The sequence below is a fragment of the Heloderma suspectum genome, chromosome 6 (assembly GCF_057233095.1).
Source record: "Heloderma suspectum isolate Gila_16-S chromosome 6, 16-S_ref, whole genome shotgun sequence".
Classification (NCBI taxonomy): domain Eukaryota; kingdom Metazoa; phylum Chordata; class Lepidosauria; order Squamata; family Helodermatidae; genus Heloderma; species Heloderma suspectum.
In genome coordinates, this window is record NC_139463.1 from 18,692,965 (window position 1) to 18,713,216 (window position 20,252).

The 20,252-nt window shown below is 43.1% G+C and overlaps 1 protein-coding gene across 9 annotated transcripts in view; it reads right to left on the reverse strand.

Annotated features, from left to right (window-relative positions):
- FLI1 (Fli-1 proto-oncogene, ETS transcription factor) overlaps positions 1-20,252 on the reverse strand; it is a 198,089-nt gene that overhangs the window by 27,013 nt on the left and 150,824 nt on the right. For all 9 annotated transcript variants that reach the window (XM_084803694.1, XM_084803693.1, XM_084803695.1 and 6 more), the window contains one exon: positions 15,509-15,577. In XM_084803694.1, the coding sequence (XP_084659820.1) occupies positions 15,509-15,577 (69 nt within the window). The remainder of the gene's footprint in view (positions 1-15,508; positions 15,578-20,252) is intronic.

The following is a 20,252-nucleotide window of genomic DNA, read 5'->3' on the forward strand; positions in this document are numbered from 1 at the left end:
TATTGGTGATTATTATTATTATTATTATTATTATTTAATTTGGTTGCTGGTTATTTCTTTTATTGCGTTGCTTTTAACTGTGTTTTTAATTTAGTTGTTTTTATGTTATGCTTTAATTAAGAATTTATTTTTAATCTGGAATTGGTTCTTAGCCACTTTGACCAGTGTTGGACTGGGAGCTGGGAGATCCAGGTTCTAGTCCCCACTCAGACATGGAAGCTCACTGGGTGACTTTGGGCCAGTCACAGACTCTCAGCCCAACCCACCTCACAGGGTTGTTGTTGTGAGGATAAAATGGAGAGGAGGAGGATAATGTAAGCCACTTTGGGTTCCTTGCAAGAGGAAAAAAGGCGGGGTATAAATGCAATAAATAAATAAATAAATAAATAATAAAATTTGGGCAGAAAAGTGGGATATAAATTAAACAAAATAAGGGCACAATCCTATGCATATTTAGATAGAAAAAAGTCTTATAACTCCCATGCTGGCTGGAGCATGCTGGGAGATGTATAAGTTTTTTTCTGTCTAAACATGCATGGGAATGTGCCCTAAATGAATAAATAGTTGCTATGTTTCTATCTTGTTTTTCATGGGATTAGATCCAGACTTAGTCATGCTTAGCGTATATCTGTTGAAATCAACAGGGCAAGTTTAGTCATGACTAGCTTAAGTCTAGCTTAAGTCATGACTAGCTTAAGTCTAGCTTAAGTCATGACTAGCTTAAGTCATGACTAGCTTAAGTCTAGCTTAAGTCATGACTAGCTTAAGTCTAGCTTAAGTCATGACTAGCTTAAGTCATGACTAGCTTAAGTCTGTTGAAATCAGCAGGGCAAGTTTAGTCATGACTAGCTTAAGTCTAGCTTAAGTCATGACTAGCTTAAGTCTAGCTTAAGTCATGACTAGCTTAAGTCTGTTGAAATCAGCAGGGCAAGTTTAGTCATGACTAGCTTAAGTCTCCTCTTAAGCCTGACTAAATCTGGATAGAGCCCATAATCCTTTGCCACTTCCTCCAATTTTATCTTCGCAACAACCTTGTGAGGTAGGTTAGGTTGAATGATACTAACCAGACTGATTCAGACCATGGCTGAATCAGGATTGGAATCAAATCTCCCCAGTCAAATCAAATTTGACTGGGGAGTCAATCAAATCCAATCAAATCCAGCACTATACCCCAGGGATGGGGAACATGTGGCCCTCCAGATGTTGTCAGACTGCAACTTCCATCAGCTCTCACCACTGGCTCTGCTGACTAGGGCTGATGGGAGTTGCAGTTCACCAACACCTGCAGGGCCACACATTCTCCACCTCTGCTTTAGTGTCACGTCTGAGCAATGAGCTCACTGGACTGCAGCATAAACGGACCACTGCAGAAACGCACCTCGGAGCACACCGCTGCACAGTACACGCTTGAGCAGCACGCAGAGACGTCATGCGACCTGGACCTCAGACACACACACTGCGCTTCTGCAGAAATAAACCATCAGGAAACACATTTACTTTTTGTTTTAGGAAACAGCCCGGCCCTTTCTAAGACCTTTTTGAAGGCGCAAACCTAACCCAGCCAGCTCATAACCCCCACACACGTGCAGTAATGCTGCCTGCCGTGCACCCAAGGCAAAGAGAGAGGGGGCAAAGCCCAGTTATTTTGCTAGGGGGAAGGAAGGATAATGGTTACTTAGAAAGTGCTCCAGACAAGCTGTCAGGTTGAATTCAGAGAACTGGAGTCTAGCGCTGGGACAGCACTGGCCTGCCGCGATCCCCTGTGAGTAGAGTTTCCTGCCTGCTACAGCTCAGAGACAACGAATCTTTGTTTCCAGAGAGTTTCTTTTTCTTTCCCCCCACTTCTTTTTTTCTTGTTGGTGAAAAAACACACGGCTGCCTTCGAAGAGGGTCAGGGAGAAAGCAGACACAACACTAACTCCGGAATTTCAAAGGAAAACATTAAAAAAAAAAAAAAAAAACCACCATAAGAGCAAGCTACTGTCTCTCCTGGAATCATAAACCCCTGCTTTGGACCACAGAATCATAATAAAAACAAGCCCCAAAGAAATCAGTATGTATGCGTGGCTTTTGGTTGCAAAAGCGCTAAAATGGATTCAGGCCATTTTGTCATGAAAAGAAAAAAAAATCATACAAAATATAATCAGAGGGGGAGACAGTTAAAATGTAAGGAAAAACAATGGTGTGTTTTTTAACCCACCTGATAGGGTGGCATACTGCATTCACAAAAGATATTTTTAAAATCAACATATTTGGGGGATTTCTTATGGGGATTTCGTTTTTCTTAAGGAAAATGTCTTTAACATGGCCCTTTCCCAAATTTAACACTATTTCCATTCTCAGCTTCTGAGAATGACACATGAGAACTAAGAGCTGAAACAGACATTACTTTAGATCTGTATATCTAGCAGCTACATCTTTTTTTTCATTTTTACTCTAGAGTAGGTTCAGGGCCCCCAATTGGGAGGGGGTGCTCAAGGCCCCTACATCTACTCTAGAGTAAACATTTAAAAAGACATAATTGCTAGATACAGATTTAAAGTAATCTCTATTTTGGCCCTCAATGGATGGTCCAGTAGGTTAGACTTGGGGATATGGAGTACCTGGGTGGCCTTAGGACAACCATTATTTCTCAGCCTCAGTTTCCCATCTATAAAATGGGAATAGCCATAGCCCCTACTCATAGGGTTATTGGGAGAATAAATCAGAGGTAAGGATCACAAAACATCTGTAAACTATTTTCCTATCCCAGGAGCCCCCAACTTTTTTTGAACTAATGGGTACATTTGGGAATTTGCGAAACTGCTGGGGCACCATTGCAAAATGCCTAATCAATGGATTGCCACTTTGGCATCTATACCTGTCACATCTATTGATCTTAGACTGCTTCTTATACAGCAAAAACTGTTGTTTTGAGTCTATTGGACACCACAACATCTCTTTAATAAGGGGTTGTCTAATTCAGCTAATTGCTGGTGGTGCAAGAGAGCTAAGGCTTCTTTTAAACATATGTTTTGGCAAAGTCCAGTATTTGCTTCTTTTTTGGGAGGAGGTTATTACTAGGGATGCTGGAGGAATACGTCAGGGGAGGGGGATTCACTGAGCTTTCAGCAGCTCGGCCCCCTGGATTTCTGTTTGCGTCTCCACAAGCTGGCTTGACTCGATCTGCATGGAGTTAGGTCAGCTCATGGATTTAATTTTCAGTTTTTCTTCTTCTCGTCAACAGAAAGTTGTACAAATTGCAGCCACAGCTTGCATAATTTGTGCAAATTATGGCTGGAATTTGCACAAGTTAAGCAGATTATGGCTGGAATTTGCACAGGTTATACAAATTGCAGCCATTATTTGCTTAACTTTCTATTGACGAGAAAAAGAAAAAAAATGCAACACGTTTCTGGATTTCGGGAAAAGCCCGTGGCCTGGCTCATGAATGCAAGCTGAACCGGGAGGGCAGTGGGGATCTGTCGGGCCCAAAAAGGACTGGATTTTCAAACAACAGACATCCCTAGTTATTACACAGATACATTTTGTACTGGAACAGTCTTTAATATTCACTGATGTACACGCTCTTCTAAATTACCTGCTTCAATGGTCAGCATAAATGGATTCTCCACACCCTTTGGACAGCTAAAAAATTGATATTACAACATCAGAAGGATAAACACTCACCTCCTACAATTCAATGAACTGAAGACCTTCCAAAGTTTTCAATATTCCAATGGGTGGCATATAGGTGCCACCTTCAAATGGATACTTTTTTGGATATTTGGTCTGCTTTTGTCAAGACCTATGTATAATTGCTGGAAAAATGTATGCATTTCATATGTATTCATTGCTATGGATATATACAAATCCATGTATGTATATTAAGAAAACATTTTTTTAAAAAAAAATTAAAATGTTTTGCAGGTGCCCACTAGCAACCTATTTGGCATGATAGAGTTGGAAGTAAGTCCCACTCAAGTCAACAGAACCTATTTCTAAATATGTGTGCTGCATTATGGTTATTATTATTTCAAGAAATTTCACAGTATCACAGTTTGTCCCTCATTCTCCTTCTCAATGCATTTTCCTTATGCCAAGCTTTCCCAGGGATAGAATTTCTATTTTAAAGTATCTGAATTAGTTCTATATATATTTTTTTAAAAAATATATATTGTTTCATATTTAGTTAATAAACACCCCTTTTCTTTCTTCTTCCTTTACTCCTAGAGCTAGTTCACAAGATATATTTCATCTTTTCCTGCTGCTGTCATCACTGGAATTATTGTCATCAACATTTGTAGACTGTCTAATTCAGACATTATGTTTGCGCATGGAAAGAGCCTTCTTGGTGATGGCCCCTCGGTTATTGCATGTTCCCCCACCATGCCTTTGTTGTGGTCTTTTCTGTACCAAGTGGATTCTTTTCAGTACCTTCTAGTTTAAAATTGTGCACTTCTGAATCTACTGAATTTTAAAATATGCTGTATATTTCTGGTGATGTTGTTATCTCTCTTTTATACTTTGCCGCTGAAAGTTCCATGTTGAATTTTTATGTTGGAATTTGCTGCTGTTATTGTTCTATTCTATTTTAAATATTTGATTGCTTATTAACTGTTCAGAGAACTTTGTTACTGGGTGGCATCTCAATGTGAATAGATAGTTACATTAATATGCACATACCCAAAGATGATCAGGACAGCTTGCATGAAATAAACATGTACAGTTTGACCTAGCCCTTAGATAGTCAGACAAAGAAAAAAACAAAACCCTAAAGGCGCCTTATTCAAATGCAGACCCAAGGGTTTGAAAGGCATCCCATGCTACTTTTTGGAAGGGAGGAGGGGGGAGATGGGTATTAACAGTATAGTCCTATGCATGTCTAATTCTAAGTAAGCCCCACTGAGTTCAGTGGGACTTACTCCCAAGTAACTGTGCTGAAAAATCAGCAGAATGACTCAGAGAAACTATTGGGGAAGGAACCACTTCACTAAACTTCTTCCTATTCAAATTATTGGGTCAATTTCATGAATTTTTGGCTGAATCTTTGTTTCTCCCCAGCCTTAGAACTCTCAGATCTAACCAGTGCAAATTCCTACTCAGCACATTCTACAGAAAGAGTAAAAAAGGGAAAGTACAAGTTGCCCGAAGTTTCTCTTGTTTGAACCTTAAAACTCACCCTTAATCAAAGCTGGTGGAGTTCCTTAGGTCTAAAGCCAAGTGGTACCTCTAATTTTGTTCACATAAAACACATTCAGTTTTGTATTCCAATCTTGAACTCTGGATTCAGCGTGCGCAACACAAATCACGTTATAGATGGCTACTCACAAACTACCAGACCATCTGGCTATCTTGTCTGTGGACAAGCATTTGTGAAGTCTCTCATTTTCCTTATGTGCCTTGAATGGCTGCAATATCTTAACCAAGCTGCCAAGCCATGGAAATGGAAACAGACCCGTTAAAACAAAATAAGCAGATAGGCCCAAATCATTCTACTTAGAGACAAGAGGAGCCTCATTTCATTTACAAGAAAATTGTTCCTCGGCCAGGAAAGCCGGATGATTCTCATTAGAACAATTTAGGTCTCCAAGGCAGCTGAAGACAATTTGTACCGAGGACACTAAATACCGTACATTTGAAAGTTTAGGATGCTTGCTAATGTGGAATCTCAGCCAACGTCCAGAGGAGGCTGGGTTTGATCCCAAAGGAACCTGCCACATGAACCACAAGACAGACTGATGTGGAGGCAGCCAGAGACTACCTAAGCACGTTCCTGAGTAATCCCAGTTACATAGGATACCATTGTGAGCCATCTACTGTCTTGCTTTGTGGCTTGGCTGCCAATGGTGAATGCTGATTAATGGCCAGTCAAGGCCAGCTTGACTGGCCATGGCAACACACCTACCTTCTCAGGTGGCACCTGGGACCATTATTCTATGTGTGCATGTGTGGTTGGGGGAAGCATCTCTATGCTATAGATATATCCTGGTTTAGCAGTGATTCCTGTTTCCCATTTATGGGCTGCATAAAGCAGAGAAAGGCAACCCGTGGCCCTCCAAATATTTCGAGGATCACAAGTTGCCCACCCCTGGCATAGAGCTATCTTTTGTGATTTCTTGGCCTTTGGGCTCTACTGTGCAACCCCATTTTTCCCTTAGGTGTATATAAGCTCACCAATTCATGAGACCACTTTGTCCCTCTGATAATGTCACCTCTAGTCCACAAAAGCTTCTGTTCTGTCACATGGATTGGTTACTGAAAACCTAGAATAACTTGTACTTATATAAGATAGCCATTCCTGAAAACTGTAAATTGCTCCAGTCCATTTGAGCAAATATGGGATCCATTTGCCAAGCAGTGGAAGTCTTCATTTCAGGAACAGACAGCCACGTTGTTATTGTTTTAATTAGAACTTCTACTGGTATTAATTTAATAAATTATGTGGATGGTGGTGGGATACACCACCATCCTGTGTTAATTTCTCAACAGTGTCTGTAACATAAGGGTGTTCCCCCCCCTGCCCCCCATCCTGACATAATCTTTTTCAGAATTCCTAGTGCTTTCGCAGGAAACTCATTTCATTGACCACAATCCTTTTTGTCAGAGGTGGAGAACTGGGGAAAGCTTTCCTGTACATTAATAGCATGTGAGACTATACAACAATAAAATACAGCCTTTTGAATGAGCTCTACAAGAATACCTAACAGTGTTTGCTTTTGTTCATGAATACAGCACCTCTGAGTGGCAGAACTTACAATAAATTAAAAACAAAAAACCACAGAAGTGTCACTTTTACAGTGTGAACATGCTCTCTCTCTCTCTCTCTCTCTCTCTCTCTGTGCTTTCCTTCCTCTATTTAGTGGTAGCACCTGTCCAGGTCCAGAAAAGAAGAAGGCCAAGCACTTGGGTGAGGTTTATGGGTGTATGTTTGCTGCCTGCAGACAGAGGCTCTGTGCTAGTGTGCTTGCTTTGTTCAAACAATCTTTTATTATTTCTTTAAACAGATAACTATGCAGCTGGAGATGGGAGTCAGGCAGGAGCACGATGAGCTTTGTTGCTACCTTGCAAACGTGTTTTCTCTTCTGGCGGCTGGGGCTGCTCCAAGGGGCGAGAGCCTGGGAGGCAGGCTGCTCAAGTGGATGGCTGCTTGGCAGACAAAAGCAGCACCTGCAAAGTTCAGCATTAATCCTCTGTGCGTTGGGCGTGTGTGTTTCTATCTGTCTCTAAGGCAGATGGCTGAGGTTAAATGCACAGCGGTAGAATCAGATAACATCCTCTACTGAGGCCAAAACTACACATGACAGGAAACACAAGGATGCCACCCCAAACAGCATCCTCATGTCAAGTTCTCACCCTTCCCCCCAATGTCTAAGTTCACTTACCTGTGAAGTTATATCATCACATAATATGCTTTCTCATCTTTGTTAGCAGCTTCCAGTGATGTGGGATGGAGAAATGGCTACAAGTCCTGATGGCTATATGCTACCTCTAGTATCAGAGGCAGCATGCCTGTGTAACCCAGTTGCTGGGGAACAAGGGTGGGAGGGTGCTATTGCATTCACGTCCTGCTTGTGGGTTTCCTGTGGACAGCTAGTTGGCCATTGTGCCCTTGGTCTGATCTAGCAGGGCTCTTCTGATGTTTATGGTGATGTGATGTCTCATTTAAGTGTTCCTACAGATTGACTGGAAAGGGCAGTTTACGTTCCAATTCCAAAGAAGGGCAATTCCAAAGAGTGTTCAAACTACCGTACAATTGCGCTCATTTCACATGCTAGCAAGGTTATGCTCAAAATCCTACAAGCTAGGCTTCAGCAGTATGTGAACCAAGAATTACTGGAAGTACAAGCTGGGTTTCGAAGAGGCAGAGGAACTAGAGATCAAATAACCAGCATTCGCTGGATCATGGAGAAAGCAAGAGAATTCCAGAAAAACATCTACTTCTGCTTCATTGACTATGCTAAAGCCTTTGATTGTGTGGATCACAACAGACCATGGCAAATTCTTAAAGAGATGGGAGTACCAGACCACCTTACCTGTCTCTTGAGAAACCTGTATGAGGGTCAAGAAGCAACAGTAAGAACCAGACCTGGAACAACCAATTGGTTCAAAATTGGGAAAGGAGTACGACAAGGCTGCATATTGTCACCCTGCTTATTGAATTTATATGCAGAGTACATCATAAGAAATGCTGGGCTGGATGAATCACAGGTTGGAATTAAGATTGCTGGGAGAAATATCAACAACCTCAGATATGCAGATGATACCACCCTAATGGCAGAAAGCGAAGAGGATCTAAAGAGCCTCTTGTTGAGGGTGAAAGAGGAGAGTGCAAAAGCTGGTTTGAAACTCAACATTAAAAAAACGAAGATCATGGCATCTGCCCCCATCACTTCCTGGCATATAGAAGGGGAAGAAATGGAAGCAGTGACAGATTTTACTTTCTTGGGCTCCAAGATCACCATAGACAGTGACTGTAGGCATGAAATTAAAAGACACTTGCTCCTTGGGAGGAAAGCTATGGCAAGCCTAGACAGCATAGTAAGAAGCTGAGACATCACCTTGTCGACAAAGGTTCGTATAATCAAAGCTATGGTTTTTCGAGTAGTAACGTATGGCTGTGAGAGCTGGACTATAAGGAAGGCTGAGCACTGAAGAATTGATGCCTTCGAACTGTGGTGCTGGAGAAGACTCTTAAAAGTCCCCTGGACTGCAAGGAGGTCAAATCAGTCAATCCTAAAGGAAATCAAGCCTGACTGCTCATTGGAAGGACAGATACTGAAGCTGAAGCTCAAATATTTTGGCCACCTAATGCGAAGAGAAAAGTCACTGGAAAAGACCCTGATGCTGGGAAAGATTGAAGGCAAAAGGAGAAGGGGACGGCAGAGAATGAGATGGCTAGATAGCATCACCGATGCAATGAACATGAACTTGAGCACACTCCGGGAGAGAGTGGAGGACAGGAAGGCCTGGCATGCTGTGGTCCATGGGGTCACGAAGAGTCGGACATGACTTAACGACTGAACAACAACAACAGATTGACTGTGTTTGGACATCACGCTAGAGGGAAGTGTCACATGTGCCTCTTACTCTCTCCTCCTCTGGTTCGGCTGTGAGGAAGAGATATTCTTCTGATTAACCACAGTTCAGCATATCATCTGAACCCTAGACTGTGGTTAATGTTGTTGAGTACAGTTTGTTTACATAAGTTGGCTTCATAGCCCATGGTTTGACATTGGCTTATTTCAAACAAACTGTAGTTAAGATTGTCTACAGTTTGTCACCTTCAGACAACACAACAAGCTGTGGTTAATCTAAACTAGAGGTAAAAGCTTCCCAATTCCTCCTTGTAGCTGTGCTGGAGGTAAAGCGGGAAGTGCACAATCCCAAGTCACACTGTGGCTCATTTTCGTTATGATAAACTGTGGTTTAGTGTCACAGAAGGGGAGAACTTGATATGGGGATTCTGTTCCTGGAAGTATCCACCTGTGACTCCCATAAGTCGCTCTGGGAGTCCTTGTAAAATCATTCAGAGTATGTAAGCAAGCAGTCCTGTAGTTTTGGCCTGAGAGCTGCTTCATACCCTACAGAAGACAGGCTCCTGAATGTCTGCTGTATGTTGACCCTGGAGGTCCTATTACTCAGACAGAAAGGACCACACATAAATCTAATTTTTAATAACAAACAAATATACAAATAAATGTAAGACTTGAAGGGATTTGCATTTGCATCTCCCAAAGTACAGCCACGTGAGCATGATGGGCAGCATGTTCTCTCTCTGCTTTTGGCTGCGCCAGTCACTTTATGGACATTTGCCTTTTCCGTAACATGTGAAGCCCCGCTCCCCTGAGATCTGGGTTCTGAGAAAATAGGTTGCTGCTTTGTCGTATGCACCACCCTTCCTCCAAGTGAGGGTAAATTGCTCAGAGTACCAATGTAGCATCCCAGCCACACCATGAGCTAAATTACGTTGAGAAAGACGGGGCTGCGTCTGGGGCAATTTGAGCTTATTTCTAGGACGCATTGGTAGTACACCTGAACACCCAGTGGAGGAGTTCTAGTGCTGTCACCTCCTGGCTTACATCCCACCCTGACAGTTTCCCTGAGCAACAGACCATTTTCCTGCTGTTAAGTCTCCATGAGATCATCATGTTTATGAACATACGAGACTCCCCCTCACTAAATCAGGCCACTGCTTGAGTGCATGTGTACCGGGAAAGGGCTGTAAGCTCTGTGGTGGAGCGCATGCTTTGCATGCAGAAGGTCCGAGGTTCAATCCCTGGCTTCTCTTGGTAGGGCAAAGAAAGAACCCTGCCTGAAACCCTGCCTGGAGAGTCGCTACCAGTCAGTGTCGACAACACTGGAATAGATGGATGAAGGGAGGTACTTAGTATAAGGCAGCTTTCTATATTCCTACGAAATAAGTCTACAGAGTTCAGTGGGATTTACTCCCAGGTAAGCATGCATAGGTAAAGCTGGCCCTATCATTAGACAGAGTGGGGCAATCACCTCAGGTGGGCAGATGCTGTGGAAGCAAGGTGTTAGAAAAGAGAGCTGTGCGCCATGCAGCCTGCCCTGTGCCCCTGTCTAAGCTAGTCTGCCCCTGCCAGATGTGGTGGAGGATGCTGTGCCATTGTCAGTTTTGATGAAAGAGTCAACTGCCAGCCCAACCAGCTTTTATACATGGAATGGGAGGGGGCACCATCTTGTCTTTTGCCCCAGGCAGCAAAATGTCTTGGTCTGGCCCTGTGTGCAGGATTGCATATTAGCGCTTCTAACTGGCTGCACCTCTCCAGGCTCAGGCTGAGGAGTCTGTTTGAACCATGCCGTCTGCAGTCCTTTCTGTGGGAGATGCTACGGGTGGAACCGGGGACCTTCTGTGTGCAAGGTCTGTGCTTGAATGCTGAGCTATTCAATAGCTGCTGTTGCCTCTCCCTTGAAATATATAACCAGGATAGTCACATGGTAAAGCCTAGCAAGAGCTTCCTGGTGGGAGATCACATGCCACCTCCCTTCAATATTTCGTTCCATTCCATTCCATTTCTATACTGCCCTATAGCCGAAGTCTCTGGGCAGTTCACAAAAATTAAAACCACAGAGTGCAGCTATTTAATAGCTGTATGCAAAGCTTGCATGGTAGGCCACTGTTCAGCAGTAGACCATCAAGTGACCATAGGTAGACCATAGGTAGACACATCAGTAGACCATCAAGTGACCATAGGTAGACCATCAAGTGACCATAGGTAGCCACATCAGTAGACCATCAAGTGACCATAGTTCAGAGGTGAAGCACAGGCATTGCATACTGAAGGTCACACATTCAGTCCCTGGTACTGCCAGTTAAAAGGATCTGTAGCCCGTGACGGGAAGGACTGAGACCCTGGAGAAACACCGCCAGTCTATGCATAGGACCTTTTAGGCATAGGAGAGCATTGAACGTGCCACCTTGCACCTACAGTCTGAGGCAAGAGTCAAATAAGCCATCGAGATGAGGGAGCCTTTTCTTCTATAGTGATGCAGTGATGGTCAGGCATTGCATACAGAATGTCCCAGGTCAGAGAAGGCCCCACTTAGGGTGCAGTCCTACCTGGATGCCTGTCAGCAAGCTATGCAGAGTGGAAGAAACGCAGTGATCTTCGCCTCTACACTTCTCCCACTCTGCATTTTTGCTAGATGGGCATTTTTTTTTTACTGTTTAGCTAGGGTTCTGCAGAAGAGAGGGAAGGAGGCGGGGGATAGCTCGTATTCCCACTGCCCCAGTCCCCAACCCTCCCCACCCACAGAACTGTCCCCTTTCCCTCCTCTCTGAGGTCGCTTTTGTGAGCCACCTGTGAGGGGGAGGGGAGGGGATCTGAGCTATCCTATGCCCCCCCCAGATGCTGCCTAGGGATCATAGGATTGCTATCTTAGAGATTTTATTATATTAAGCAGTATCCAAGTATTATAAATAAATATATAAATGCCTGCAAAAGGGAACAAGGGAGCTGTATATCCAGCTCTCTTCTTTGCTAGCATCAGCGTAAGCTTGGGGAAAGAGGATTTGACCCAAAGTGTTACACCCCACAGCTATGAAACATCTTTCTGCTGGGGGATTTACCAAAGGCCAAGCCTGAACATATATTGCAAATCCAGAATAACTTCTAAAATTCAACTTAGCTTTGGGTGGCCAAAACTAAACTGCTTCAGGCAGTGTTTTCAGCCTCAATTATGCCTTCCCCCAATTTCTATATACATTCAAAGCTCTATTCTATATATTTAAATGAGCGTAATCCACTTCAAGCATTTGGCATAGCCTGGGCTAAAAATGTAAATAAAGTAGGGTCTTCTCCAATCAATCAATAAGCATATACTCTACAAGCTTTGATTTCCATACAATAGACCTTTGTTTTGTTTTTAAAGAATTCATTGGGGTTTCTCTGCGTGTGTTTACAGAGTTACAAACATTCTTGTAACTTCATGTTATAAGAGTTACAGCCTTTTCTTCCACCCATCCCCCAATTTCCTAAAGCCAAACCCATCAGCTCATGGCGTACCTTCAAGGTTGGCAAATGTTAAACTGAAACAGACTCTGCTTGCTTTTTTTCTGAATGTGGAGAGGCTTGGCCTATAAAGCCAGGGTGAAGCTGGGATTTAGATTTAAGTGATTGCTAGCGGAAATGGAGTCAGCTGCTGCAGGATGTGGGAATCAAGCAATGAGACGTAACCTTTTGCAGAATTTATTTTATATATAAAATGCGAGTGTTGTGCTGAAACAGACGGCCACTACAGCATGAGTTAGCTGAAGTCCAGAACCCCCTTGTCAGAGCAGAGCAGGCAATGGTGGAATGTTACATGCCTAGAAAACTTGTATCATAAGGGTGATACAAGTCCAGTTGGTTGAACTTCATTTGCTCCTCTAGGCAAGTCCAAGATGTAACTGCCAGGATGCCAGTGAGCCTTCCCCAAGATGTGCTGGACTGCAACCCCCATAATCCCCAGCCAACATATCCACAGGACATTGTGATGTGGTTAATGGGAGTTGTAGTCCAACACATCCAGAGGGCACCATCTTGGGAAGGCTGTTTTAAGTGATCCATAGTACATTTAGTGCAGTGCAATCCTATGTATGGTTACTGGAAAGCAATTCTCAGTGATTTCAGTGGGGCCTATTTACTTCTGAGCAAAAATGGTTGAGCACGGGGAAGCACTGTGAATTCATTCTATCAGCTAATCTATTGGCAATAGTCGCAGTAGCCATACTCCACTGAATGCTTCTCAGAGCCAGCCAGATCACATGCCACAGCAGACATAAAGGAGTCAACAAAAATGGCCTGCTCCATGTCTACATCATGGAAAACTCTCAGAATTTGTTCATCTGCTGGGCACTATTGTAAAACAGGATGTGGGTCTAGATGGACCTTTGGTCTGATCCAGCAGAGCTCTTCTTAAGTTAATGTGCTCACATCTTCTACTTTCCCCCCAGAACTAATGTGTAGTTTCACTTACCTGTTAAGAAAGCGAACACACTTGGGTGCGATACAGAGTAAAATATGCACAGGCATGCACACATGCACAGGTCTCCACCCCAAAGAGATGGTAAATGAAATTCTTGACAATGGGATGAAAGGGAAAGAAAGGAATGGAAAGGAAAGGAAAGGAAAGGAAAGGAAAGGAAAGGAAAGGAAAGGAAAGGAAAGCATGGGTGCAAAGAAAATGCAATCACATGCATTTAGTCTTTGGATTTCATTTTAGGGAAGGGGACTAAAGGGTTAAGCCAAAGCCTATGTGAAGCCAAAGGCAATGGTGGGAAGCTAGGATGGATTTTTTAAAGGATTTCAGACCAAACATTCCTCCCACCCCAAGAGAATCAGATATGACATTGCATTGTAAGTATATTCTATGATGTTAGGAAACTATGCCTTCCAGTGGAAGGGCTCAATGAGTGCTCTTCCTAGCCTCTGGAATGTACACACCTTTATCTGCTCATCAATATCTACTTCCAAAATATGACTTTTATTAAATTCTTCATTCCCAAAGCAAGTTCAGAAGAATTGGTGCAGGCATTCCAAGATTACCGTCTCTCTTAAAGCCTAGATCAGCCTTCCCTAACCTGGTGCCCTCCAGATATTTTGGAATATAATTCCCATAATTCCTGACCATTGCTCATGCTAGCTAGAGTTGATGGGAGTTGAAGTCCAAAATATCTGGAGAGTACCAGGTTGGGGAAGGCTGTTCGAGAGGAAACAGAGTGGCAAATGTCTGAAAGGACAGGACTAAAGAATATGATTTTGCCTAGAGATATCAGGTCCTTTAATGTAGTACCCACTATGGGCCAAGGACTATTCCAAATTTGGTGGTCATTACAGATGTGGGTGGTGGTCATTACATCCAGCCATATAGTGAATTGGCTGCCTCTGGGCTCCTTCGCATGGAGCTTTTCTCCTGCAATTGAGATTGTCCCTTCACAGAAGTTTGCAGGCTCTTTACATGATGCCGTGATCCTCCAAGGCGTCTCCAGCACTAAACACCCTTTGTTCCATTTTTAAATAGATCGCAGATAATGAGCGATCAAATTAGCCCATTGTATTCTGCTTGTTTCCTCCATGAAAAGAGTGAAAGTGGCAAGAAGAGGGGCAAGATCAATGAAAGATAATGGAAGGCTCAGATACGGGGAGAAGGAGGGGGAAAAGGGAGGGGGGAAAGGAAGCATGTGAAAAAGGGAGTTGTGATCTTGCATTTAAAGTGGAAGCAGAAAGCCCCTTTTTAAATGCAGGACTTTAGGCTGGTGTAGTGATGCCCTCTGAAGGGATGGAGCAGCCTTTGCTTTGGTATGGTATTCATGCAGACCTGGAGAAAGAGGGAGGAGGCAATGAAAAGGAAAGGCCCAGATGCTGCCATCATGGTCCCAGGGCATAGTCTGAAGGCACAAGAGGCAGCCACCTTGTGGAAGCTAAGCAGGTTTAGGTCTGGTCAGTGCTTGGAGGGGAGACCACCTGGGAACCACATGTAGCCATCTTGAGTTCCATGATGGCAGAAAGGTGGGATATAAATGTAATAAAACGAACAAACAAACAAACAAATAATGGTGGCCATATGTCCTACTTTGCAGAGGACAGTCCTCTGTTTGAAAGGCTGTGCAGTCCAAGTACTGTTTAGAGTTACAAGAACCATAAGAAACAAGAGCAGGGGCCATGAAGTTGCCCAACAATACCTGCACAACAAACAGAGAAGGCACACAGGTGGCTACAATATTCCCCACTAGGAAAGATGTACTTTATTTCTATTTAAATTATAGCAATTTTATCTAAATTTGCATATCTACATGCAAATCAGCATCTTCTTTTGTCCTCTTCTTTGGTGATTAGCTCACATGTGGGTTGAAAGCCTTTCTGGGAGGGTCAGGATGTACAAATGTACCTTAAAGACAAGAAAGCATTTGGCCCACTTCCAAAGTGAGCTCCAGTTCTTTATGTGTTGGCTGCTTTTCAGTATTCATGGCACCAGGTAAATGATTAATTGGACATATAAAGATCAGGAAGGAGAAACTCACCTTCTTTGGCATTGAGTCGAGAGCATGGCTCTGTGTGGGCTTGTGTGTTATAAGACAGCAGTGAGCTACCTGGGAGGAAAGAGAAGAAAAGGTTTAGCCCAATGCAAAAAAAAGTACATTTTGCAATGGAAAGAAAAAGGGTGATCAGGGAGGCAGACGGGAGAAGTTTTGTAATTAAGTATCCATTATCAAATAATCGATGCTTGGATGGAGCTACTGGGCATAGGCCAAGGGAGAACTCAAGAAAGAAAAGTTTCCTGGTGATGCATGGGGGTGGGGGGAATCCCCTTTGCAGGAAACATTCCTTATCTCAAAGGCACAACCCAGCAGTGTTCTGGAAAGAGTAGCACTGTCTCTCTCAAAATACTGGAACCCGGGGTCATCCCATGAAGCTGATTGGTGGGAGGTTCAGGACAGATAAAAGGAAGGACTTCTTCACACAGTGCACAGCTAAACTATGGAATTCGCTACCACAGGATGTAGTGATGGTCACCAATTTGGATGGCTTAAAAAGGGGGTTGGACAAATTCCTGGAGGAAAAGGCTATCAATGGCAATTAGACTTGATAGCTATACGTTACCTCCAGAACCAGAGGCAGTGAGCCTATGTACACCAGTTGCTGGGGAACATGGGAAGGAGGGTGCTTATGCACTCGTGTCCTGCTTGTAGGTTCCCAGTCAACAGCTGGTTGGCCACTGTGTGAACAGAATTCTGGATTAGATGGACCCTTGGTCTGATTCAGCATGGCTCTTATGTTCTTATGTTCTTAGACCAAAGTCTGGGATTGCTTCACATTTTGATGCAATAGTAGCCAGGATGGCCAGCCAGCCTTGTAGTGTTTCAAATAGAGGGTGGCCAGGTGTCCTACTTTAAAGAAGATAGTCATCTATTTTGGAGAGATGGCAGAGGATACTCTTCTCTTTGAAAGCATCCTCTATTTAAAGAAGTGTCTAGTCCGAGTTTGGTTTAACGTCAAAGAACCATACAGAGAGAGACCAAGGGAAGCTGCCCATCAACAGTTAGCACCCAGATAACAGACTGAGTGGGTACATGACTCACCTATTCAGTCTTATCCATTATGGTGGGATGCATTGTATTTCTTTTTCATTTATAATTATTATTTCTAAATCTGCACCTATACATAGAAATTTGCATGTGTAAATGTTATGCAAATTAATGTCCTGTTTCATCCTCTCTTTTGGTGATGTGTAAGTGGCCATCCTATCAACCAGTAAAATCACATTCATATAGGTAACCAATACTGGAGTCTGAAAAGCAATTCAATGTGGGCTGTAAAGCATGCAAAACAGGGGTGTAGAACCTCAGGTCTATGGGCCAAATCTGGCCTGACAGGAGTCCCAGTGGAGCCCACCAGAGCTCCCCAGACATCCATACCCCCTTCCTCTGGCCCAACTCCCTTCCCCCACAATCACCAATGGTTTGGTGCTTTCCCAGTTTCTACATAGTTTTTTTGCAATTCTAAACTGTTGAAATGCCTCTCCAAAGGCTTAGTTCCTGGCAGTTAGAGCTTTACACTAAAGTAGGCTTGCATTTTTGGCCTCAATCATTTGCCTTCAGCCCCACCCACTACTTTCTGTACCCCTGACTTAAAGGGATCATCTAAGCAATTAAATTTGCATGCATTTGAATATGAATTAAATAACAGTATCAAAGAGGAAAAAAAACAAACCTCACAGGAGGCCCCATCTTTGAAGAGGCATTTTTCACACACACACCGCCCCCCGGTATGTGAGAGAAATAGGAATGCCTCTTTGAATATGGCACCTACTGTTTTCAGTGTTTAAGTACTTTTAAAAAAACTAATAATTTTAAAGATAAGTGTGCTGTCCAATTAATTGGGTGCACTTTTATTTCATTCATTCATTCTGAACAATTACTCTTCATTAAAATGGATTCCAGGATGGTGTACAGTACATAAGTTTCAAAATTTACATAAAAAAAAACACAATACAAGTAACCATCCAACAAACAATAAAAAACCTGATAGGCAGCAAACAATAAAACAATATCACAAGTAGAAGCAATACTGTCAATTAAAATGCCTGGGTAAATAAAAATAAACAAAGATTTGAGATGTCGGCACCAGATACATTTCCTTAGGGACAAACTAAACATTCCCCTAATCACACACAGTGGACATATTGTATTTGCTACTCTCCTGAAAGCACATGTGGCCCCAATTCAGGTTGGGGCCATGGTGTTGAGGAGGGGAGGCTTAAGCTTCACCTCCCCCCCCACCCCGCCCCATTTTCAATCAATGGAATCAATGGAGGATTTTTCCTTTTTTAACTTTCCCCATGGGGGTATATATAGAATTTCAGAATGAAAATGGGTGTGCATGTGTGTGTGTGTGTGTGTGTGTGTGTGTAAGCTTAAGTCCTCCTCTCCACAAGCACCATGGACTCAATCCAAATTGGGGCTGAGTGCACTTGCAGGAGAGTAGGGATTACTCCGTTATGTGTGACACGAAGAATGTTTAGTTTGGCCCTTAGGGTTAGGGCATTCCAGAGTCAGGACACCACCACAGAAAAGGCGCTTTCCTTTATACATACATAATCTACCACTACGACTGATGGTACTCGGAGAAGAGCCTTATCTGAAGATCAAAATGCACAGGCAGGTTAATATGAGAGGAGCCTCTTCTTTCAGGTATTTGGGCATCAAGCTGTTTAAGGCTTTAAAGTTAAACACCAGTGCCTCAGAATGGGCTTGGAAGCGAATAAACAACCAATGTAATTCTTTCAGTGTTGGTGTAACATGGCTCCACCTATCTAAACCCATCAGAATTCTAGCAGCCAAGTTCTTTGTTAATTGAAGATGATGAATAAACTGCGAGGTCGGCTCCATGTAGAATGCATTGCAATAATCCAACTGAGAAATGTATGACCAGACCCTGGATTTTATAAAGGGATCTTTCTATTCCACCCAGATAAAATAAGCCAAATTCTGTATGAGAAGCTGTGTAAATTGCCATAAGAGAGAGTTATGGGAGCAATCTGGGTCTTCCTGTGCTGCTGTCTTTGGGGAAGGGGAACTGGAGTGATATTTCCAAAGAACCAATGCTCCCTGTTTGCCATTCATCCCACAGTGCTTGCTCAGCCTGCATCTCTGTAATAAATAAAGAGGATGTGTGTCTTTCTGTCTGTCTCTCAGTGCCATAGCACCAACACCATGGAACCTAGACATCTGAAATGTATCATACATACTAAGGGGACCCTAGAGGTATGCACCTTGGGGTTATTTGTAGTTTTAATACAATTATTAATTGTAATTAATTTAAATATGTCCATGTGTCGTCCATCTGCAATATCATCTTCAGTCATGAGGTGGCAGACTTCCCTAACCATGAGATGGCTTTGCAGATGATACAGTTTGAAGGCACAGGGGAGTAACGGGATAGAGTCAAATGGTGTCCTTCCTGCTGTGAGGCAGCCTCCTCAGGGGAAATGGAGTGAACAGACCCCTCCTTGAGTGGGCTATGGGGGTGCACTGTAGCAGGGGCCATGTCTAGGGGTGCCGGTGGGCTTCAGTGTAGCATACTAAGACCTATTCCAAGCCATGCAAAGTGGGGTCCATCTGCTAGTTCGTAAATGAATGGCTTATAACTGAAGACAGCATATACTTGCTTTGCTTTCCATTCCGAATGAAATGGACAGAACAAATTCCAGAAGATTAGCTTGTTAAAGCTGCTCTATGTATTCCAAATATTTACAGCCAATATAGCTCTCCTGGGACCATACCACTTCAGAATGGAGATGGAACATCACAGATTTGAATACTTCCGCACAAGAAAAGAAAAAAAGAATCCCGTGGCTGTGGATAGAGGTTTGCTTGTTTATTTAAATGGGAAAGCATTGAAAATATAGAAATTCCCCATGCCCATATTATGAAATGGTACAGTCCTTGGAACCTGTACTATATATATTTTTCTGAATGTTTAGATGATCTATAGAACCATTGCAGAAAAAAATAACAAAAGAATCCTCTGATACCTTTAAATATTAACATATTTATTGGGTAATGAGCCTTTGTGGGTTACAGTAAATTTATTTTAACTCTACAGAGGTTGCTCTGAACTACTTTTTGCTAGGGGGTGAAAGAAACAACAACATGACATAAAAGCAGGTTTTAGGTACAGTTTATAACGTCTGCCTCTTAAATGGGGCAAAATGGATGGACGACATTTATCAGGAGTGCCGATACCTTATATTCATGGTGTTTGTTTGTCTTTGTTCCTTTCAAATATTGGTGAGGGAAATACTTGATGCCTGACACATTTTTCTGGCATATTGGAAATGGATCCTGATTTCAAAGCTCAGCTCAACTAGCACCAGCCAGTCAGGCAAGGGACAAGGGACAAGACATCCCGTGATTAAACAGGCTGACCATGCAGCTGAAGTGCAGACTGGCATAGCGAATTGGGCTGGGGAGAGGGGAGGTAGGCAGGGTGGTAGGGGAAAAGAAAACCACCATTTCGGCAAACTTGTCAGATAAAGTGAGGGCCACTTTCGGCTGAAAGACCCAAGCCAGGCCGCCAAATGGGAAAAAGTTGCCCCGAGTTTATTGCTCGAAGTTCTCACCTTTGCCCGACAGTCTGAGGTTTCTGGTGGGAACAACAGAGAAGGAAGAAAAATGTGTTTCCTATTAAGATGTTTAAATGAAAAAGGGAGGGGAGAGGAGGGGAGGGGAGGGGGGACCATAGACGGCAAAACTTACAGGACAT